The sequence below is a fragment of the Leguminivora glycinivorella genome, chromosome 17, assembly GCF_023078275.1.
Source record: "Leguminivora glycinivorella isolate SPB_JAAS2020 chromosome 17, LegGlyc_1.1, whole genome shotgun sequence".
In the NCBI taxonomy this organism is placed as follows: domain Eukaryota; kingdom Metazoa; phylum Arthropoda; class Insecta; order Lepidoptera; family Tortricidae; genus Leguminivora; species Leguminivora glycinivorella.
This window is the reverse complement of record NC_062987.1, coordinates 19,011,858-19,036,889: the sequence shown is the minus strand read 5'-3', so window position 1 is coordinate 19,036,889 and position 25,032 is coordinate 19,011,858. Positions and strand designations below refer to the sequence as shown.

At 37.0% G+C, this 25,032-nt stretch overlaps 3 protein-coding genes across 3 annotated transcripts; all 3 read left to right on the top strand.

Annotated features, from left to right (window-relative positions):
* Positions 1–369: 369 nt before the first annotated feature.
* Positions 370–2,860, top strand: LOC125235367 (cornifin-A-like). Its single transcript, XM_048141919.1, has 2 exons — positions 370–506; positions 1,942–2,860. The coding sequence occupies exons 1-2, from the start codon at positions 453–455 to the stop codon at positions 2,584–2,586; spliced, it is 699 nt and encodes a 232-aa protein (XP_047997876.1). The 5' UTR covers positions 370–452; the 3' UTR covers positions 2,587–2,860.
* An 8,314-nt stretch (positions 2,861–11,174) lies between these two features.
* Positions 11,175–12,843, top strand: LOC125235518 (putative uncharacterized protein DDB_G0286915). The gene is made up of 2 exons (XM_048142095.1): positions 11,175–11,314; positions 12,370–12,843. Exons 1-2 carry the CDS (start codon positions 11,303–11,305, stop codon positions 12,568–12,570), a joined length of 213 nt encoding a protein of 70 aa, XP_047998052.1. The 5' UTR covers positions 11,175–11,302; the 3' UTR covers positions 12,571–12,843.
* Positions 12,844–17,353: 4,510 nt separating this feature from the next.
* Positions 17,354–18,719, top strand: LOC125235401 (5'-3' exoribonuclease 2-like). Its single transcript, XM_048141948.1, has 2 exons — positions 17,354–17,437; positions 17,932–18,719. The coding sequence occupies exons 1-2, from the start codon at positions 17,426–17,428 to the stop codon at positions 18,556–18,558; spliced, it is 639 nt and encodes a 212-aa protein (XP_047997905.1). The 5' UTR covers positions 17,354–17,425; the 3' UTR covers positions 18,559–18,719.
* The last annotated feature ends 6,313 nt before the right edge of the window (positions 18,720–25,032 follow it).

The following is a 25,032-nucleotide window of genomic DNA, read 5'->3' as shown; positions in this document are numbered from 1 at the left end:
GAGTGGAAACCTTTCAGTGACGTTTTAATTCAATTTTTGTGACATGTTTTTGTAATTTATGTATGTATGTATGTATAAGCTTTATTGTACATGTACATAAAGGAAACAAAAGAGACACAGTTACAGAGTCAGTAATATACAATGTAGGCGGACTTATCCCTTAATGGGATCTCTTCCAGTCAACCTTTATTTATATGTTTAAAAAGCGTCCTGAATAAAGTTTTTTCTATTATATTATATTCTATTCTAAATGTTCCTAAAGCCTACCATTATCTAATCTCTCCGAAAGCCAATCATCGCAAGTGACGTTAATATATTCTAATTTTAACATGTAGCATTGAAATTAAGGTGTCAACGCGGTTTCCTCACAGAAGGAGGGATGCCAGCCCTTGCGACATTTCCTTGCAAGATTTAGAGCCTACATCACTATAAAACGTCGCCAGATCCAACACATGGCAACATTGTTTCGTACAACGTCGAGCAAAACGGTGAAAATGAAATTCTTCGTAAGTTGAATTTTGTTTTTTACATTACTAAGTTTTTATACAGTGTGTTACCATTATGCGGGCATTTAATAACCTCGTAAAGCCCACCATAGTTAGTTTTCCCATTTTGAATTTGAACCTTTTCTAGAGGTATAAGTAAATTGGTACGAATTTCGTTTGTTTCAAAAATCAATGTATCAATGGAAATTCTACTTTATTTGGTTCATGAAAGATTCAAATGAGATTACAACAATATGTACATTGGGCCGTACGAGGTTAAAACCGATAATAAAATGATCCATTAGGACCATTAGCAATACTTTACATATATAGCAAATCACAGTTATTTAAATTAAATGCAAAATTAATTTTATCATATTAGCAAATCGAAACCGACGAGCGTGTATGAGAAACGTTATGAAAGTTATTTCAAATTGGAAAAATGCGTGATTGTAAATTAATTTTCCGAAATTAGCACATTCAATGCATTGCGTCCACTTTGTGATTATCTTTACTCACATCGCTAATACTTAGCGGTCATTTCCCTTACTTGATAAAGTGTCTGTGCTGTATATTGTTAGCAATATTTTTCTTATTAGAAAGAAGTCAAAATTTTTTTTTATTTATTAACTTAAGGGCGTGGTTAAGTTAAAGGACTAAATATATTAGATTACGCTCCTTTTAAAAAAGCCCTGTTGCTGGTAGCACACTTTACACACTGTATAGAACTGGTTAGCCTCGTCATTTAGTGTAGGCCAATGTGTGACATCCGAGTATTCTGAATCAAGGGCTAAGTTATCGCAGTGAACTTTGGCTGGAGAAAACAATTATATAAAGCAACATGTTGATGACGTTCTCAGACTTATTCAATGGCTAATATTTGATGCGAGAGTTGCTGATAAAATAAATATTTTAACACGGTCTTATTTAATGCCGCTGCAGTGCATTTTTGGCCAGTCTATACAAAGCTATTACATATAAACAACTTGATAAATGTTTACAGTACTTTGTGCCTAAAATGTAAACATAAATAATTATATTTTATAATGTAAATATATTTTTCATCGCACTAAGTGCGTTTTCACATTATCCGATCCGATATCGGATTTCGGACCGATATTCCATGCATTACAGGCGCCATCTTGGATTGTTTCCATTGAGATCCTTCCGACATCCGATATTGGATCGGATAATGTGAAAACGGACTTAATGTGCTATATTTATTGTGTTATAAGAAAGTCGTTCTCTTGATACCTACTCTCGCTAGCAATGTCCAACTTCCGCCCCGCGTTGCACAATTTACTATATTAAAGAGGCTAACATGATAAGTACTTTAATTATAACTTGTATTGCCAAAATAATTTAGTCATAGGTCTTTATTAGTATCCCATCAACACATGTACAATGTTTTGAGCATTCTATTTGAAACTATTATTAATAATATATGTAATTCCAGGTGTGCGCCCTCCTCTGCCTAGCCGCTTCGGCCTCCGCCCGTGACAAACGCGGCATCTACGGCGAGCCCGGAGGCCTGCTGTCGCCCCTGAGCGCCCACTCACACTCAGCGCCGATCCTGAGCGCCCACTCCCTCGACTCAGCGCCAATTCTGAGCGCCCACTCTCCACTGCTGAGCCACTCGATCTCCCCTACGCTAGCGCCCATTTACACTCAGCGCCGTTGTCTCTGCATTCAGCGCCGCTGCTCTCCGCGCATTCTCTGCATTCCGCTCCTCTGCTCTCCGCTCACTCAGCACCTCTGCTATCCCACTCTGCCCTGTCCCCTCATTCCCTCCACTCAGCGCCTCTGCTATCCCACTCTGCCCTGTCCCCTCATTCCCTCCACTCAGCGCCTCTGCTATCCCACTCTGCCCTGTCCCCTCATTCCCTCCACTCAGCGCCTCTGCTATCCCACTCTGCCCTGTCCTCTCATTCTCTCCACTCAGCGCCTCTGCTATCCCACTCTGCCCTGTCCTCTCATTCCCTCCACTCAGCGCCTCTGCTATCCCACTCTGCCCTCTCCTCTCACTCTCTCCACTCTGCCCCTCTACTGTCATCTCACGGTCTCCACTCCGCCCCTCTGCTCTCCCACTCCGCTCCCCTGATCCACTCCTCGCCCCTACTCTCTTCCCATTCTTCTCCCTTGCTCTCATCCCATTCCCTCCACTCCGCTCCACTTTTATCCTCTCACTCACTTCATTCAGCCCCTCTTCTCTCCGCGCACTCCGCGCCCCTGCTCCATTCCTCCCCCCTTCTCCAATCCTCCCCCCTACATACGTCCATCCACGCGCCCCTACACTCTGCCAAACTGATCGCCGCCCCTAGATACGCCGCTGGATGGTAAACTGCTATTATGCCAAATAAAGACGCTTTAATTTATTTCCTGTTTTTTTTATTATTTCAAGCAATCCCATTGACCTTAAGCGGAAATGAAAGTTGATTTTCCTTATGCTAGAACATTGTGGTAGCATATATTATATTTAAAATAGTTTAAAAGGTCATGAACCTAATAGAGAAGGTTTTAGCTCTGGTTTAAAAAATACTTCGATTGGTAGTTAGATTGCCTTAATTACGCTTACAAATCATAGAAAATTGTGACACTAATAATTATGCTCAAACCCACGAATATAAGTTTGCTATTCCATCCTTTTCAATGCGACTATGCGACAAAATACTAGCCGTTTCGGGGTCGATCTCATGTTAAAAGTTGTTTATAATCACAGGTCTATGTTTACTTAGCAAAATAAAAGAATTTAAGAAACAATGCTGCAGAAAATTCAGTGTAATTTGCGATACAGACGTGTCTATCTACATCGATGTCTGTGTAACCTATTAAAACTAAGGCACATCATATAAACCCAAAATAGTTTAACCTCAACTTGTTTATTAAAAACTTGTCACAGAAATAAACCTAAATCTTGATGAATATTGACCTTGCCTCATAACATTAGCCCAGTTATGAACAGGTTATAAGTATCAACACATAAACTGACCAATTATGTATTTTATTACCAAGGAATAAGGTCTACGAAATGTCAATGGATAGTAACGCCCATCGGATCCACTCTTGCGCAAAGATCGCTTCCATTTTGTCAATAACGTCGTTATTGGAAAATACGGACAGGTTTTCCTTGGGAATAGTCGCCATCAGATACATCGGAGCGGCTGAGGCGTTTAAAAATGTCTGAACACGCCTTAACACCTTGGATATAGAGGCACGTTTAAATATTTTTGAGCATCTTGAGCGTTCCGATATATCTGATGGACAGAACATCATATCAGTTGGTATATTCGAGATGAGTGCACTATTTTCGCTAAAATATGTGTAAAATAGACGGTCTTGTGTGCAGAGCGTTCAGCGAAGAGGAAGCAGTAAAAAAAATCTTACTTGAATATGCTGAGCTTTTTACTTTAGGCAAAGACATATTAAAGGTATATACGTATAACTCCGTATAGACAGATAAAGTCTAAGAGAAAAACGTACCTCAGTACCATACAGAAAAAGGTACGGTGGCCTAGATGCCATTACACCTTTGAGGTACGCTCAGCTAGATGGCGCTAATATTAATATTTGACATTTTAACACATATCAGCTAAGAATATGGTTCAAATACGACCGGTCTGGCTACATATCAGCCGCGGCAGGTTCGAAGAATATGGTTCAAATTATCTAAGTTGAAAACAATATTTATTTATTTATTTATAAATTGCTCAAAACCAAGATTCAAAAGTTTAAGCCGTGTCAAGACTGTCAAGAGATGGCAGTCTATGCACTGTGATTACACATTTTACTTCGACAGTAACTCTCTATAATACTCGATCCTCTTTGATATGGGTAAAACAGACGATCTTGTGTGCAGAGCGTTCATGAAAGAGGAAGCGGTCAAAAATTTTGTCAAGTATATAGGGTGTTACCAAATTGGTCACGGATATTTTAAGGGACGTTAATTAACGCCAAAACACATTTCACTAGAAATTACAAAATTTTTAAATGTTTTTTTTTGTTTTCATTTCCTAAACAAAAAAAAATATTTTAATTTATTTTCTAAATAACCATCCCCTATAATGTAATCTCCTGTTAGGATGTTTAACATTGTCTCTCATGTCACTTTAACAGTGTCAGAGAGATCTCATTTAATTATTTTATTAACAAGGTGTAACATAAAACCTATGATATGATATGATATGTCATGTCATATCATATCATATATTTATTCAAAAAACAATACAGGTATTGTGTTTGAAGCCTTAAAACTACTTAAATATAATGGTACAATAAAAATGGTAAAATATTATATATATCGTCTTCGGTGTAAAAACAAATTCTCAATAAAAACTTTTTAATTCTTTTTGAAATAAAGAGTAATCGGTGGTTCATACATAAATATACTTCAGGAGCGGAGTACCATATTTTATTATTATATAGAACAACTTTTATTATGGGACACGTTACAGTTTGACGACCGATCTAGCCTAGTATAGTGGGTACTCATGGGTAGGTGACTGTCTGCTACCGAAGGCGCCCGGCTTGGGTCCACGTGCGTCGGGCTGAGCTTCGCCCGACACTTTGTTAGGGCGCCGAAGGCGCCCGGCTTAGGACCGCGTGCGACAGGCTTCGCCCGACGTATTTAGTCTTAGAGGGTGCCGAAGGCGCCCGGCTTAGGACCGCGTGCGACGGGCTTCGCCCGACACTTTAAGTTAGAGGGTGCCGAAGGCGCCCGGTTTATGACCGAAGTCTGACATAAAAGGTAGTGAAGCCTATGGTCCTGAGTCCGAATCCCAAATCGTGAGCGCATATATGTAAACATATTACCTATATGTATAATTATTTCAAATGTGAGTGTGCACGGTAAAACGTCCCACTTTGTCGATTGCTATAAGAAAGCAGTTTTGTCAGTTTATTCATATAAAAATACAACTAAATCTTACCTTAAATGGTAACCGACAAAAAAAATGGGACGTTTTACTGAACACAATCACAAATTATCTTTTTAAGTTCAAAATACAAATAAGTATGTATAGGTGAAACAAAGTTTGCTGGGAGTGGCTAGTTTGATATAAGCTATGTAGGTATTCTTGTCTTATCCAACCATCAATAACCAACCAAACTTATGAAATTAACCTTTAAGGGAATCAAAACATGTCATTAACGTCAACGCGTGTAGGCTCCTTCGTAGGGATGTCATGACTATTCTGTATTTAGCCGGATGACAATATTTGGCCAAATAAACAAAATAGCATGTGTTATCCAATGTTTCGTAAAATTTTAATAATTTTTCGTTAGTAAACTTCGGAGATAAGGGGGGGCGGTATTATTTTTATATTTTCCTTCAAAATTCTTTTGTTTTTCCACAATAAAAAAACTATTAAAAACAGTTTTGATATGTACAATTTGAGCTCTTTCTAACAATACCCCACTTGACCTAGTAACTTGACATTTACAGTTTGCCCCCCCTTTTATTTTGGCCATTTTCTATAATTAATATTAATAAATTAAAAAAAATTATACCTTCAGTTTGTAGAGGTTAACAATGCACAATGTTCATAACTATTCAAAATTTCAAATCGATATAGCATAAGTAGTTCTCGAGATATTTAGTAATTAGACAGACGGACAGAGCTGCGCCATAAGGGTTCTTTTTGTGCCTTTTTGGTACGGAACCCTAAAAACAAAATTCGGCATTCGACCAACACCATCGAGACATCTCTACTCTTCAAGTACCTAAAGGACATGCGGTCAAATTGACCAGATATGGCATTTATTAAATACGTAATTAGGATTCCAATAATTGACTTGATGTTACCAGGTTTGGAACCAGTCCCAATCCCAGTGGTTTGGAATCGCCCAAAGTAGTACTGGCAATGTATTATATTATGTCCATATGCACTGTAGTTTCTTCTCCGTTTCGTTTAAAGCACTTCAGAGGCACAATTATAAAATAGAGCCCATAACCTAATTGCAATCTCGATCTCATAATTTCGGGATCTCGCGAGATCTCGCACGAATGTTTGGAAAGTAGGTTTCGAAATATTTTAAAATGTAACATGAGGTGCCCAACTCTCCTACGGATAATATGTATTACATCTATACGTGATTTTATTACAGATTTTCGATTAAAATCTGATTATTTTCGGCATTCCCAGATCTTAAATAAATAAGTAAATAAGTATTATAATCATAATCATAATCTTATAGGACATTCTTACACAATCTTGTCTCGAAAGTCTGACGGTCGAGATCTCGAAATTCCCTATCTCGATTCAGAATATTCGTGTGAGATCTTGAATTTCCAAACTTGTTGCGCGATTGCATTCCTTATTGACACCCAAGCTAAGTTCACAGCGATTTTGTTAGTCCGTAGCAAGTGTTATTTTAACACACCTATTTCTATGAAATTATGGCGTTTAGGTAGGTGCTTGGCCTTTGCACAGGCGGGACCATCAAAATCACTGTCGGCTTATCTTGGTATTACTCTATAATTATGATTCTAGTTAGATTTATTAAGAGAAACATGTTCCATGCGCAAATTGCATAATTTTATGTTACCTGAAAATATTTAAAAACATAAATATCAAACAATGTCAATAAGTATTTTTTTAACTCCCAACGCAAAACCGACACAGAAACGATAAGTTTGACGTGTCTGTCTGTCTGTTTATCTGTCTGTCTGTGGCATCGTAGCTCCCGAACGGATGGCGATTTAGATTTAGTTTTTTTTTTGTCTGAGAGTTAGTCGGAAGTGCTCTTAGCCATGTTTCATGAATGTTTCATTGAAAAATTGTTTTTTTTTTTTTTAATTTTGTGGTTATTTTTGATTGTTTTATATAACACTAAACAGTTAATTCCATATAAAAAAATTGTAGGAAGTATTTTTCTAAAGTTCCGGTAATATTCTGGCTACCTCTGCGAAAAATATAACTTTTAGCAAAATTTCTGGTCCCTAGTTTTATAAAACCTTGCCAGAAGCAATAAACCAATTGCATAAAGTGCAGCGGGGAAATCTTCACTGTAGGGCAATTGTAAAGACTGATCCATTTTTCCATTATTACACTATGATGTTGAGTTCTCCAGTGAACACTCTATTTAATAATTCAAACATTGTAAAACATGAAAAAATGGCCCAGTTACATTTGCCCCCAGTCGAGATTTGCCCCGCTGTACCTTACCTAATGTTACCTAATTGTAATGGGGCGATCTAGACCTAATTATTGCGACATGTAGACCACCTAAGAATGCTAAATATGTGCAGCACGGATAGCACAATTCACATTCCTGCATGAGTCGTTACGTATGTCGTGCTGCAAAACTGCAGCAGCAAAACGGCAAATAAGGAAAGAAAGAAAGAAAATAGTTATTTGGCAATTTTGGAATAAAGACATAATACATAATCAATAAACAAAATTGAAATTTTGAAAAAACCCCGACCGCGATATAGGGACCCATTTTTATGAAACATGGCTAAGAACACTCCCGACTAACTCAGCTTTCAAACAAAAAAAAACTAAATCTAAATCGGTTCGTCCGTTCGGGAGCTGCGATGCCACAGACATACACACACACAGACAGACACGTCAAACTTATAATACCCCGTTGTTTTTGCGTCGGGGATTAAAAACAACAATTAATAACTAGTATAGATGTAGTGCGAAAATCTATACTAGTTATTAATTGTTGTACGAACGTGTCATGCTATTTCAGTCAGTCTCAGTACAAGATGTACTGACATTGACTGAACTAGCATGACAGATACGAACGTTTCCGAAAAAAGACTAAGGAAACCCTTTTTGCACTACACTGTACACCAAATCCTATAGGAATAGGAATACGTAGTAATGTAGAAATTGCAGAACATTCCCAAAAAGCGGAAACATTCTTGAGAATGTTCGCAGAACATTCCTGCAACATGAAATTTATTGTTTAAACGAGAGAATATACTTGAAATAAAGTTTAAATGGGCATAATATAAAACTATATGTTATTATACATATAATATTGTCCTTTACAGTTAGCTATTTTGTTGATAAGTGATAAGTTACCAATAAGTTTTAACTATAAAACTCCCGTGAGACTCATACATATTTAAAAATATTTTAAGCGGGTTACTCACGTATTAAGTCGATATAGCGTTCGACATGTTTCGGCTCAATTTCGAGAGCCTTTCTCAAGAGTAGCGACACCCCGCCTTTACATGTCGAGAGCGCGACGCATACTGCGGGCGCTTGCTCGGTGCGCGCGGCTGCTGAGGACAGGCGCAGGGGGGGTCGGCGGCGCGGGCGACGTCACCGTGGCGAGATCGGAGCTACCCACTATGTTACTCTTGTCAAAAGCAGGATTGCACACAACACTTATTACGTCACTTGTTAAGTAACATGTTGTGTAAACATGTCGAACGCTATATCGACTTAATACGTGAGTAACCCGCTTAAAATATTTTTTAAATACCAATAAGTTGCTTAAATTCTCACTATACTTCAGGGAACATTTCGACTTTCAGACTTCACAGTTTTAGTCCTGACTTTTTTAAATTAGGTACCGAACTATTATTTCTTGATTGATTGATTGATCTTGATTTAATCATGTCAAAATATAAATTAAAGAAAAAGATCGCTGTCAGGATCGAACCTGAGAACATCGGCATACGAAGCCAGCGCACTACCACGGGGCTACGTCTTGACTTGCTGAGTCCGACGAAATCATGGTATAAACTACGAAGTTACTAAGTATTCTGATAAATTATCGTTTTCGAGAACATTCTCAGAAGTTACCGAAAATTCTCACGAGGAAAGTTCTGCAACTTTGGAAACTTCTCGTCCGTAGTGCATTGCTAGGAATACGTAGGAATATGCTAAGTATGCTAAGGTACAGCGGGAAAATCTCGACTGGCAATTGTAACTGATCCATTTTGTCCATTATTACACTATGATGTTGTCTACATGTATCCACTGAACACGCCTACCATAATGATGCGGTGGACACTCTATTTAACACAAACGCAAACATTGTAAAACATGGAAAAAATGGACCAGTCGACATTTGCCCCGCTATACCTTATTTAGAAAACGATTGCCATATAGAAACTGACTATCTCTCGGGTCATCTCGTAACTGCCCAATTTATACGTCAACATGTCCAAATTCTTATCAGGGTGGCTAGCCGAATGGCACAATCGCTCACGAAACGCTCACGACACGAAACGAAGCGCTAGTAGATATCTATCTCTATCGCGCTTGCGTATTGGCGCGACAGAGCCAGCGGCGTATCGCTTTCGTTTGGCGTCGGAGAAATGCCATTCGGCTACGGGGCCAGACCACATTACTCTGAAACTAGTACCTACAACTTGTACAACATGTTATACTTGCTTAAAATGCATTTCAAAATACACTCTTGAATCTGAACATATGGTGAGTGTGTTTAGTAAAACGTCCCACTTTGTCGGTTACCATTAAGGCGAGATTTACTTGTATCTTTACATAAATAAACCGACAAAGCGGCTTTATAGCAATGGACAAAGTGGGACGTTTTTCCGGGCACATTCACATAATATAATAAGTAATAACTCTGTTTAAAACTACTAGGTGTGACCTTATGAACTCCCGAAATATAACTACCACTAGTAACATTTCGATTTTCTCCTTCAAAATGAACTTTAAAGTTGAAGTAATAAGAATGCCAAATAAATGTAGGTGCAAGATAATCCTAAAATGTGTAAAACAAGTGACAGCTACGGAATTGCAGAAAGCACATTGCAATGCGTGAATGAACTGGTATAAGACGTGATTCGAACTTAAAAAAGTGTTATAATTACGCCTCATTAATAATTTATTATCATTTAAAGTAAATTAAAGTTCTCAGGCCCCTCCCCAAACTAGATGGTGTGTTAAAATTAAACGCAATTAAAACTGCACGAGGCCATGCGCTTGGCGAGGAACAGACGCCTATGGAGGGACCTAGTCTTCAACAGAATGACATTATGTCACCGATTGAGGGACCGACTGACAAAGAAATCTAATGATAGACGGAATAACAAAATGAGGTAGGTAGGTACGTTCCTTCAAACATAAACGTCACTCACATCACATCCAAAGTTTTCACGCGCGTTTGCTTGTTTGCCACATAGTGGTATAAAAATATATAGGTACACCCTGTTTTTATTGTATTCCGTTAACTTTAAGGGAAGGTTATTAAGATCAAATACTATTAATTTCTCTAAGAAACAAGCGTCTTAACATTTACGGTTATCGAGTTATTAAAAAAAAAGATAATTACTGAACACGTGTGTGGCAGCCTTTACCAATTCCTAATGTTATTTGTTTTGACAGGTGCCGTCAATCACTTGACACTAACTTGAATATAATTCCTAAGGGTCTCTCACACTAATCAATTCAATTATTATATATGAAAACGATGAAATTTTACTAAAAGTGATATACAGGATGGTTCCTGATAATGAACCTAACGACGTGTCGAATTTAACGGAAAACAAAAAAACTTGGTGTATATCACGTATCTTTAACATTACTTTTAAGTTCGAATCGGTCTCTGACATAGGACATTGAAGCTCATATAAAAGAGCATATCTTAGCAAGGATGCAGCTGAAATGACAATCGTTGACGCTAGACGCCGATTGAAACTCAGTCTGGCTCTGTCACGCCAATACGGAGCGATAGAGATAGCAACCTACGATAACGATATTATCGTAAGCGTTTTTGCATTTGGCTACGTACTGAGGTCGTTTGAATGAAAAGTGCATGCGGAAAGGTCCTGCCGGGGAGTATATAAGCGCAAGGATGCGCTTGCGATGCACCAATCTTGATTCAACATGAAGACCATTGTAAGTATTGCAAATATTATAGTTTATTTTTTTACGAAAGCACATTTAAATATACTTTGTTTATTTTCAATTTAACATTTATGTATTCTGTGATTTAAGGAAGTAAAGACGGTCAGCCAAATTTTGGCACTTTGACACTAAAAAAGGCGTCAAAAAATGTAGGGCTTACGGCCAAATGTTTACAAAACGCGTTCCTTCCTAGGTTTCGTCCATGATTCCGTCAACCTTTGACGTTGACGGAATCTTCGACGAGCCATTACACTTATTTATTTATATTATATAAATATAAATATATTATATGAATTCTTAATTTCCATGGAAAATTTGAATTTCGAGTGCTCCATTTTTAAGTGCCAAGATTTATCAATTAAGAGAATTTTCATCGGGTGATAAGCAGAAGTCAGTACTACAAGTTCAGAGCCATTGTGAACCGAAGTATTGTCAAAACAAGGTAGATTTCTGCTTATTTTTTTATGTAATTATTGACTTATGCTCGTCACTCGACAATTTATTTACTTTTATTTATATTTTGGCCCTCAGTGAAAAAAGTTTACCCACCACTGACCTACATAAAAATTCCCAGTTAATAAATAATAAGAATAACAATAAATAATAAATAAATATTATAGGACATTCTTACACAGATTAACTGAGTCCCACGCTAAGCTCAAGAAGACTTGTGTTGTAGGTACCTACTCAGACAACGATATATATAATATACAAATACTTATATACATAGAAAACATCCATGACTCAGGAACAAATATCTGTGCTCATCACACAAAAAGCCCTTACCGGGATTCGAACCCGGGACCACGGCGTAACAGGCAGGGTCACGCGCTAGGCCAAACCGGTCGTCAATAAAACGAAAAAACTTAACTTAATTATGTATAAATAAAATAAATAACAATTCATATGTACCTAGACTCCTTAACTCAAATAATCTTTTCAATTTAAGATTAGCAGTTAAGTTCATAAATGCATGTACGTTCTTAGAATTAAACAGATTTTTTTTTTTAATAAATAAAATAACTTGAAAAATGTTTTCTTTCCAGGCCTTCGTCTTCCTCCTAGTTCTGGGCCTAGCCGCAGCTGGTAATGTCTGGTACGGCTCCAGACCAATAATCGTCCGGCGCTACTCGCCCGGCTGGTCGGGCTGGTCCGGGCGTGGCTGGCACGGTGGCTGGAACGGCGGCTGGAACGGCGGCTGGAACAGTGGCTGGAACAGTGGGTGGAACGGTTGGAACGAATGGTAATGGAGTTGATTGAAAAAGTGGCTTTTATTACACTGTAAACATTTAGGGACCTGAAATGATCCGTTGTTTTTGTTTTGCCTTTAAAACGAAACGCAATACGTTGAGATGAATGTCAACTTGTTCTTACAGTATTTTAAAAGTGGTTAGGGATAGAAATGATAAAAATGTCGAAAAAATAAACAAAAAATAATCATGTTAACTTTTATAAAGTGATTTAATTGTATTTCGGTTTTTTTCTATGTAAATAGTTTTAAAATAAATATTTTTGCAGTATATTGGGACTTTTATTTAATTATTAATAAATGTATGCCATTGAGTACTTTTGTATACTAAGACACATTCGTCAGATTCCTTTTTCGTCAGAATAAATTATAGCCTGTTTTTTTTCTGACGAAAACAAACTTTTGGCCAGACTCTGCTTTCGGCAGAATAAATTATAGCCTGTTTTTTTTCTGACGAAAACAAACTTTTGGCCAGACTCTGTTTTCGGCAGAATAAATTATAGCCTGTTTTTTTTCTGACGAAAACAAACTTTACTATCTATATATTTTTACAGTACATATGAAGCTAAATTACCGCACTTGTTAGGTAATGAGCTCATTACGCAACTAAATAAATGTCATAAATGGAATTAACCATATGTACTGTAAAACATGACACGATACATGTGCGAATAATTAATTCGCAACTCGTGTCAACTTAGAACACTTTCAACGTTCGTGTTTTAATTTATCGTCACTCGTTTCGAATTACTTTTTTATCGCACTTGTATCGTATTAATGTACTATATTTCACCACAGCAACTGGTAAAGGCTTGATCCTTCGAAAACAGATAGCAAAATTGCATTTTATCCACAAGAATGCAAAGACAATTCATACAAATTGCAACGATGTCGCTGGTAGAATTTACCTACAAATAATAATTTTGAATCATAAGTATATTAAATAAATTGATGGATTTGATTTAATTTTATATTTCACAATTAGTGGTGAAAAATTTCGTGTTTTACTCGGGGTTGAAATTTGTTTAACCTTCGTGTCTTGAAAGCCTCGCAACGCTCAAGATTCCAGTTCTCGTATCACTCGCTACGCTCGTGTTTCAATATTGTCTTGTATGTATTGGCATCATGGTTAAACAACAACTTGGGCAAAGTTGTAAAACAAATATTCTACCTATAATGTGTAAACTTTTTCATCACTAAAAATGTTCTATGGACGCGTTTTGACTTTGTCGCCAATGGATGCAAATTTTATTTATTTAAACTATATTGCACAAAAATACACAAAAATTTACAAATGGCGGACTTAATGCCAAAAGGCATTCTCTGCCAGTCAACCATAGGGCCAAACAGAGATTAAATACAAATGGTGCAGAGAGAAAACAAAAAGGTGATGTACTAAGAAGAAAAGCAAACTATATGTATGACTACACATACTTTTACATAAATAGATATTTATAATAAATATTACATATAATACATACAATGAAATACAAATTTACAGCTTTTTTATTATAGATTTCTTCTCTTCTTTAAATCCTGTTACCCTCTGCTGGGGTGTAGGGATCATATTTCTCCATTTACTCCGGTCCTGGGCAGCTTGCGCAACCTAGCTACCTAGATTTAGGTACTAATATCTAGGCGACCGAGCTTCGCTCGGTTCTATTTTATTATATCACGCCTTTAGATAAAAAAAAACTCTTATAAATAAAAAAAAACAAAAATTAATTTCTGGCCGGGATTCGAAACGCTTTCACCTGCGATCTGCCTGCGAACATTAAACCGACCTCTTACGGCTGAGCTACGTGGAGCCGATGCGCAGTCGGCGAAATTAACGACCATATTTTACGTTTCCTAACGCGAAAGAAAAACGCATGAAAACTAGAAAATTCGCGTTTTCCGGGATCTAAGGCTAAGCTAGACCGTTTTTTCACACCCGAAACCCCCACAACAAATTTCAGCGAAATTGTTAAAAGGTCGCCAGACCGGTCGTCAAAATAAATAAATATACAAGAATTGCTCGTTTAAAAGGTATAAGATTTTATAATTTTTGTAATATTTTTTTAGGTAAATGCAACGATAATTATGGATCATTCCATAAAAACTGTGTAAATAAACAAGTTACATAATGAAGGGTAAGGTCGACTCCAATAGAGTCAAGTTCGCGTTATGTCATCGGTCAATAATGCGTTCTGAATGCAAGACGTTGCACGTGTACGATAGTAATTTATATGGATTGGACATCTCATACGATGCCGGTCGTGCGTTTTCTACTGTGCAAATTGCGACAGGAGTAAGCGTGGTTGGCGTCAGTCAATGGGATTTTGACTCCAATGAATAAGCACTATTCGCATGCTCGTATATTAAGTATATTGTATATATATGGTATGCAATTTTACAGAGCCACCTACATTTGCATGATTCAATTGAATGAGGGCGCCACTTTCTTCGTCTGATACATTTTTAAGACAAAATGCGTACGCAACAACTTTCTTTGGAAAACATTAAGAGGCAATAGGAGCGAAAATGCTAAAATGAAAAGGTATTTTCAATTCAATTAATGTGGGAACTTTAGTTTAATAATACTCGTGTAACTGACTAGATTTACAGAAAAAAACTATAAGAGATACTTTGATCAAACCAAAAATCGTTGAAAGAGTTAATTAGCATGCATCACCTCTATTTTTTTTAGAATTTTATACCCCGTAGTTATAAAAATAGAGGGGGGGGGACATACTTTTTACGACTTTGAGAGCTGATATCTCAAAAACCGTTCACTTTAAGAAAAATGTTTTTTAGAAAACTTTATATCATTTTAAAAGACCTTTCCATTGATACCCCACACGGGTATGTACATCGAAAAAAAATTTTCATCCCTCAGTTACATGTATGGGGGCCCCACCCCCAATTCTTTTTTTTACTATTTAGTGTCATAATTTTGTAGCGGTTCATACAACACATATTCCCATCAAATTTCATCACTGTAGTACTTATAGTTTCCGAGTAAATCGGCTGTGACAGACGGACAGACGGACAGACGGACAGACGGACAGACGGACATGACGAAACTATAAGGGTTCCGTTTTTGCCATTTTGGCTACGGAACCCTAAAAATGACAACAGGTGAGGTGAAAGATATTGCGAAAAAAAATTAAAATTGAGGTGCCGCTTTAGACTGTTTCCTCTCCCTCCAAATCGGAACGAAATTTAAGAATCTGAATAACAATGAAATAATCTGTGTCGGACTGTTCAGTTTTTTTGGCTAATTGTTATCAAATTTGAATATCAAACCATTTTTTGCGACATAATTAATTTCGCCGTTTTTGTAAAATTTTAACGCGCTTTAAAAATAAAATTATCAACAAAGCATAACAATCCCACACAGATAATAGTTATTTGTTATACAAGGGGGCAAAGTTGTATTTTAACGCCGAGTGCGGAATTGAAAAACGAGCAAGTGAAAGGATTCTATAGTTGAACCACGAGCGAAGCGAGTGGTTCGAGAATAGAATCCTGAACTTGCGAGTTTTTTAACACACGAGAAGTAAAATACATTTGCACCCGAGTGTAACACAAAACTTTTCCCCTCACTATAACGAGGAAACTACAACGCAAAAAATGCGTTTATCACTGCTTCCAGTAGTTCCACTGGTGGTAAATAACCTTAATTACTAGATTCACCCACTTTTATTAATTTAAAAGCAGTTACTTTAACTTTATTCAAGGTCAAATTACTTTACCCACTAGTGGATAAAATGCGTTTTTACCCGCTGGTATTAAAGGACAAAACACGTGTTTCCGAGCTAGTGAGGGGAAATAGTTATTTGTTATACAAGGGGGCAAAGTTGTATTTTAACGCCGAGTGTGGAATTGAAAAACAAGCAAGTGAAGAGATTCTGTAGTTGAACCACGAGCGAAGCGAGTGGTTCGAGAATAGAATCCTGAACTTGTGAGTTTTTTAACACACGAGAAGTAAAATACATTTGCACCCGAGTGTAACACAAAAATTTTCCCCTCACTATAGCGAGGAAACTACATGCGTTTACCACTGCTTCCAGTAATTCCACAGGTGGTAAATCATCTTTATTACTAGATTCACCTGCTTTTATCAATTTTAAAGCAGTTAATTTGACTTTATTCAAGGTCAAATTACTTTACCCACTAGTGGATAAAATGCGTTTTTACCCGCTGGTATTACAGGACCAAACACGTGTTTCCGAGCTAGTGAGGGGAAAAATATTTTTCAATCCACACAATGAAACACCGCCAATTTTCCACAGCGACCATTGACGAAAGAAATTAAGGTAAATTAACAAGTTATACAATTTTTGGAATAGGTATTAGCTTTTTCCCGCGGCTTCGCTCGCGTTAAATTCGAAAATTGAGGTATCCTTCATACAAACTTCCACCCCCCATTTTAGGGAAGTGTGGGATTAGATAGAGAGAAAGAAAAGTAGCCTATGTCATCTCCATCCCTTCAACTATCTCCACTTAAAAAAATACGTCAATTCGTCGCTCCGTTTTGCCGTGAAAGACGAACTAACAAACAGACACACACACATTCCCATTTATAATATTAGTATGGATATTTTCGTTCTTAATTATTACATATTTGCTAAAATTGTAAATACCACTGACTTTAATTTATTCAAAATATACCATTCACACAAGGGCACCTCGCCAATTTTCCACAGCGACCATCGACAAAAGAAACGAAGGTAAATTAACAAATTATACAATTTATGGAATATTAAATGTGTATTATAATATGATAATAGTGTCGCGAGGTCGGTTGCGCAAGCGCACCGTATAAAGGAGATAGATGAGTCTGAGGAAGCATTAGTCAGGACGACGCCATGAAGTCTCTAGTAAGTATTGATTAGATAATTATTTTGAAGATTCTGATAAGTTTGATATAGTCAAAGTTCGTCCAAGTCAAATTGAGCAAATCAGACAATTTAAGAACTTGATTCGATACATTGCTCACTATAAAGAAAGTAGAAAGAAAATAATCGATTGACAAAATACCTACAGAATTTTAACGAAAAATGGCGTAATTGTATGTTGTAACACTTGTAACATGCCACCAATTTAATATCAAAATGAATCTCAAATTTATATAGCTTACCATTTTTTTCAAAAGCAAAGCGAAGCTATTCATTTCTTTTGTTTATTCCCGTTGGAACACATATTCGAAGACTTTACTTTTGTTACTAAGGGTAAAGAGTGTATCGCTGGCTTAAAAATTCTACTGCTTTTACATTTTGCAGACTTTGACGATTACGTCTTAAATAATAATCACATCCGACAGTTATTATTTATTCTTGAAATTTTGCCTAACAACCCTTTATTGACTTTCCAGATAGCAATCTGCGTTCTACTGGTGACCGTGTCAGGGGGGAGGGTCAAACGTGGCGGCAGCGGCTGGCATAGCTCCCCTAGCTATGGAAGCAGCTATGGTGGCAGCTACGGTGGTGGCTACGGTGGTAGCTACGGTGGTAGCTACGGTGGTAGCTACGGCAGTGGCTATGGCGGCGGCTTCGGCAGCAGCTACGCATATAGTTCAAGTCCTTGTGGCAGTTTCGGATGCGGTCATTCCGCAGCTATCAGCCACTCCGCACCCATTAGTTACTCTGCACCCATAAGCCACTCCGCACCTATTAGTTATTCAGCACCTATCATCCACTCCGCACCAATTAGTTACTCGGCACCCATTAGCCACTCCGCACCCATTATAAGCCACGCTAGCCACAGCCCTTGCGGAGGCGGTGGCTGCCACCCTCCCATCATCGTCCACAAGCCAAGCTGTGGAGGATACGGCTGCGGGGGCCCTCGCTACGTCACCGCTAGAAAAGTGGTACACGTACACAAAGCGATCACCGTCCCTAAAGTGGTACATGTTACGAAATACGTCTCTGTACCGAAAGTGGTGACTTACAAGAAAGCAGTAAGAGGCTATGGTGGTGGTGGATCTCATGGCTGGTGGTAAATTCTTAAATCTAGTCAAAATTCTTAAGATTTGCTCACAAACGACGGTTTAATAAGAATGAAATTATTATACTTGTGGTTAACTGATATTTTGATATGTGATACTCATTATTACTTTATTAATGTCTTATTTTATTCAATTATACATGCTTATTTACAAAATGTTTTTATTATTTCCCCCGTTTTCATAATGGAAAATTTCTTAACAAAGAACTATAGAAAAGCAGATTAAACGTGCTTTTGCTAAAAGCTTTTCGTCAGGAGTAAAAACCAGTAGAGATTAAAAAAATGTATCTTTTAACATATTATACTAACCGATTGAAATTTCATGTTCCAAAACTTAATAAATGTTAATACATCTCTAAAATATTTATGTTTAGATTGTCTAATGTAACATTTTTGGGTTAAAATATCAATGTTAATTTATCTTTTATCTTTTAATGTAAGGAATAAAACAAAATGCAACCTACAACTCGTTGATGTCTACTTATATTCTATATAGAAAATTCATAAGTTAGTTTAGTTGATCTGTTTACGAATTTTAAAAGTGACTATTACATTTCATAGATTTATATTATTTATAGATTTATATTCACAGTATCCTTTTGGACAACCCACTGAATAAAACACACACCTAATAAGAGCCGATAAAAATTAAAAAATGTTGACAACTATTTTGACTTTGAGAATAATATATGTTTTTTTTTTTGTTTATTAATTTATAAATTATAGTTGATTACTGACTGCTAGCGCCATCTATGCTCCCAATGTATGACACTTATTGAGTACCGTTACTTGTCAAATAAATCATTTTTATCATAATATACAAATGAGCAGAATGGATTTTTGTATTCTGTACGGTACTGAATACAGTAAACATTTGCAATTGATATTACTTGACATATGTGTACCGTAATGAAAACTGTATAATGTTATCCAGACTCATACACATACTTAAATGTTTATATCCAAAAAGTAGAATCCATGTCCATGAGATCAAGATTGTCGCAAGTTTCGCGTCACATCGACAGATGTCGCACGAACATATGAAACGCAATGTGACACTTTGCATCCATATATGGCGCAAAATTTCAAACCAGCAAAATGTCCCAATTCTTAAACCCTATTTAAAAAGACATAAGGCCTATTTATAGTCAATAAAGATGTTAGTATGGACATGATTATGGGTACAAGGACGTTGGTCAATTAATGATTCATCTAGGCCGTATTTTGAGCACATTATTAATTTATTCTACATGAACGAGGCCTATCTCGGACTTTCATCAAATAGAGTGCCTACTTTTTTGGAGATTACGTGAGATAATAGATTAATAATTATATACACACCTACTAGTTTTCACAACGTAGCCATTATCAGCTATAATGCCTTACACAACAACACAGCCAGCAACGCACAGACTCTTCATTCGTAACGGCTGTATTTTTTTTGTTTTCATTTTATGGATTTTAAAATAAAGATTGTGGTGCGTAATGAGGCACATTACCTAGAGTAAAATATTTCAGCAGGTAATGTGTATAAACTTTATTACCGCCTATTCCTGATAATTCCGTACACAAGCCATGCACATTCGCCGTACTTGAGTAGGTCTACTTTATTAGCATAGGTACTTCCAAGTTTTATTTATTTTATTTATTTTATTTTATTTATTTTATTGATTAGGGAAACAAACAGCATACATAATTTCTTATAGTTTACAACGATATGTTAACACATTAGCCAAAACAGTTTCCACTGAAAGTTAGTACATACAATTTTGCTCTGAGAGACAAACATGCGATTAGGTATCTTTAAGTTTACATTACATAAATGTAACATAAGGTGTTTTGTATGTAGGAATGTTTAACATTATCTATATAACCTAACCACAAAATTAAAATTTTGAAAAAAACCCCGACCGCGACATAGTGGACCGATTTTCATGAAACATGGCTAAGAACACTCCCGACTTTCGACGAGCTTTCAAATAAAAAAAAATCAAAATCGGTTCATCCGTTCGGGAGCTACGATGCCACAGACAGACACACACACACCGGTCACACCGTCGTTTTTGCATCGGGGGTTAAAATACGAAAAGTGTATGAAAAAAATTGATGCATCATAAACAACCCTACCTTTTGTGGTTGATACATCACTGTTGAACACTCCGTGATGAGGAAGATTACACTTAAACTGCAGTGCAGTCATTGTACTTCAAGTGTTTAACGACGCGACGCCAATGATGTGGCTGGAGTTGTTCTCATCTACAATTACGAATCACCAAGATCTACACGTAACTTACACGTAGAGTTGGACCAAGCGAATAGTTGTGATCCCTGTGATAATAGAATATCTCTTTCAAAAAAAAATACGAACCTAAGTATGTTTCGTCAAGGTGTACGATGAAAATTTCTTCTTTCTCAATTCATGGATATTTTGATGATGTTGTGATACTCTCGCTGCTTGCTCTGTTTAACTCAGTGCAATATTAGCGTGGACGGAGTGTACTCAGATGTTGCAAATATGGATAACATGTCATATCATTTCGTATCTCGTGTGATATCAATTTCGTTTTATTATTGCTATAAATGTTTGAAGTTATGTCACAATACTTGTAACCCAAATAAATTACAAACCAAATATGAAGAGCTTAAAATTATTGTTTTGCTTATCGTAATTTGAAGGACATAGCGGAAATCTTACGTTACCGGTCTGGCTCAGTTGATAGTGACCCTGCCTGCTAAGCCGCGGTCCTGGGTTCGAATCCCGGTAAGGGCATTTATTTTTGTGATGAGCGCGGATATTTGTTCCTGAGTCATGGATATTTTCTATGTATATAAGTATGTATTTATCTATTTAAGTATATATATCGTCGCTTAGCACCCATAGTACTAGCTTTGCCTAGTTTGGGGCTAAGTTGATCAGTGTAAGGTGTCCCCAATATTTTTTTTTATAAGTCGAATAACTGCTCTATACATGTATATAATTATGGTATATTGTGATCCCATTAAAGAGAATAAGTGTAATACTATAGCTACTATTAAAACCAATCTTGCAAACATACCCTTCGCGCCTTCATCTTCATGGTAAGTAGGTACAGTCAACCAATCTGAATCCTAGGCCACTGTAGAACCCTTTCACAGTAAAATTCAAACTGACTAATATAGCAAATAAAGCACGGTGTCAATACGACAGGGTTCTATAGTGGCTTAGGATTCTAATTGGTTGACTGTACTTCTATTTGTTTGGAAACAGGAGATCGATTTTTGAATTTGGAACGCACGAATTCGCCGTTCGAAAGTCTGTGGAAAACAACGTAATGCTATTTTTGAATAAAGACGGCTAGTAATTTTAAAACTAGTGGTAATTACCACTCGTTTTCGATTTTGTTAGTAGAATTTAAATCGCTAGTAGTGGAGATATTATTGAACGAATTTCACGAGATCGAATGACCGAGATTAAAAAAATGGCTCCCTGCACAGTTAATGTTATTTTTAGACGTGACTTTAAAACCAGAGCAACTGCATCTAAATTGCGAGATAACACTAAAGTACATTACATGTTGCACAAGTTGCATCTTGTGAAATATGCATGAGATATGCACGGCCAACATCATTCTTAATTCTCTTAATCCTTCATTATTTATTTACACCTCTTAATTTACTTTAACCTTATAAAACGTTTAAATTAAATGTTACAGAATTTAATGATGCAGTAAATTTTATTGTAATCTTTGATTTTACGATGATAATGTCAATAAATGACACCCAATTGCAGTTTTGTATTTTCTTATATTACGTCAGCGGCAAACAAGCATACGGTCCGCCTCATGGAAAGCGGTCACCGTTACCTTATAGACGCATGCAACTCAAGGAGTGTCACGTGCGCGTTGCCAACCCGTTAGAAACTTGTACACTCATTTTATTAGCTGTGTTAAGTACACAGCAAAAAATAATGTACAAGTTCTAAGGAGGTTTTGGGTTGCCGACGACTCAAAGGACAATAGACGGAACAAATTAGTTCCGTAGGTCTACACCGCACCCTCGTTGAGCTCTGGTGGCCTTACTCACCGGCAGGAACACAACACTGAATAGGGTCTAGTGCTATTTGGCTGTGATCTTATGTAAGGCGGAGGTACTTCCCCAGTTGGGCTCTGCTCTAGATCCGAGCGAGATGATGTGCTGTGCCCTACCACACAAAGCGGAATATCATTCGCTATGTCCTATACCTCCTACAGAGTAATGCGTTTTATTAAGTCATTACGGCGACCTGTCTAGCGTAGTTGGTAGTGACCCTGCCTGCTAAACCGCGGCCCCGGGTTCGAATCCCGGTAAGGGTATTTATTTGTGTGATGAACACAGATAGTTGTTCCTGAGTCATGGATGTTCTCTATGTATATAAGTATGTATTTATCTATATAAGTATGTATATTGTCGCCTAGCACCGTACAAGCTTTGCTTAGTTTAGGGCTAGGTTGATCTGTGTAAAGTGTCCTTCAATATTTCTTTTATTTTATTTAGCTTTGAGAAATGGGCCCCAGGATTATTAGATACAGGTCAAGTTTTTGAAAAGTCGAAGTTCATAACTGCCTATATTCCAATATCTGCTTACCATCGTGAAGGCCACAAGACGCTCTAATATTGCGTGTCCTATTAGTGCACGATTAGTGATTTCGAAACGACGCACCACGATCTCAAGACTGTTTCCGAACAGATAACGACATAATCGCTTACAATAATATCGTTATCAACATTAAATAAATGTCATATACAAAGAAAAAGTGACCAAAGCCTCCAAGTGTTCCGAGCTGGAATCGAACCAGCGTACTCCGTTTACCTGACCCACTCGGTCTCAGTATTTGACATTTCCGAAGGCTCGTGGTGCCCTCTGCCATCCCTAAGGTAGAACAGTATGGTTCGACCTCTTAGCTGAATCAACTCAGCCGGCCGATGGCCGAATGGTTCAGGCATCCGTCCAGTAAAAGGAGTACGCTGGTTCGAATCCAGCTCGGAACACTTGGAGGCCTTGGTTAATTTGTCTTTTTATATGACAGTTATTAAATGTTTATATTTATAACATAATAGTAGTGTGACTACTTAAAAATACAAGTTAGAATACTTTCTACGAAAATAATTTAATTTGTTCTTAGAATATCGTTATCGTGGCTGGCTCTCTCTATCGCTCCTTTGTAGCGCGACAGAGCCAGACTGCGTTTCGGTTGGCATGTTAATCAACGGTGGTTACTTCGGCTAAGGCGGTAGGACCTCAAACGTTGAACGATACGCGCAACTGGCTCTGTCAGACTGCTATCATGCATCTCGCTCATTTATTGTTTTCGTTTCAGCGTTTATGACAAAATGCTACATTTTTTTTCTTCGCGATTTCTATTTACATAACTAGCTTTCCCCGCGGCTTCGCTCACGTTAAATTCGAAAATTGAGAATGATACATACAACTAAATTGAGACAATGCAGTGACATGTTGCCATTTACGCTACATTTTAACCCATATCCCACAGTCGACTTCTACGACAACCACGGGAAGAAATGGCGTGATGAAATTCTTAACCCGTCACTACACGGAAAAGTTCTTTAAAACAAATTCTTTAAATCAATGAACTTTAATAGTTTAAACCAAAGATTATTTATATATGATTTACATACTTCATACTTAGAATCGTACCTCGATTTTTAGCGCCACCTATTAAATGCTATCATAACTATGATACCTACAATTTTTTTTTTCAAAATGTGTATTGACATGATAATATGATTTTAAAATAAAGAAATATGTCATTTGTTCTTATAAAACATAAAAACATGCAAAAATATTAGAGGAAATATGATTTTGGTCACTTCCAGGCTTCGAACAGCGCCATCTAGTTTTAAGCCTACTACTCCTACAAGGTCCATACATTTTAGGGGTACGCTTTTTTGTATGGGCTTTGTCAGTCCAGTTTTAAACCGTTCTTGAATTAAACAAAAGGTCAATAGCACTGACCTTGTAGATACCTTGTTTACATTCCTTATTATTTTAATACGCGAAGCACGTAATCAGCATAATTACAATAACAGTGCAGAAAGTTTAAATACCGCCATTACCGAAAACAGTAATAATTATCGTGTAAATTACGTTTAAAGAAGTATTTTATTAACTGAGCTAAATGTTATTTTAAAGAGCTGCTTAATTTTGAAAGAGTCTGTTGAAGTAGGTATCGACTTATTCGTTTATTTTTTTTTTTTTCATTTAATCGATTCAAAAAAGGAAGGAAGAATTTTTAATCGGCTGGGTTATATTTTTATGTGACTTCCCCGATTGGATGGTAAGCTTTATTTTACGGTTCTACTTTACGTCCGCAAGAGTGGCACTGAAAGTTGAGTAGTTCATGTGCTTTGCTTACCCCTTTATGGGATACAGGCGTAGGCGTGATAATATGTAGGTATTTACTTTACGTCCAAATATTTTATTCATAAATTC

Bases quoted from the DNA above. Each gene is read 5' to 3' on its own strand.
- LOC125235367 (XM_048141919.1), top strand. From the start codon at position 453: ATGGCAACATTGTTTCGTACAACGTCGAGCAAAACGGTGAAAATGAAA. The intron at 507-1,941 runs GTAAGTTGAATT...ATGTAATTCCAG, and splicing joins CGGTGAAAATGAAATTCTTC to GTGTGCGCCCTCCTCTGCCT.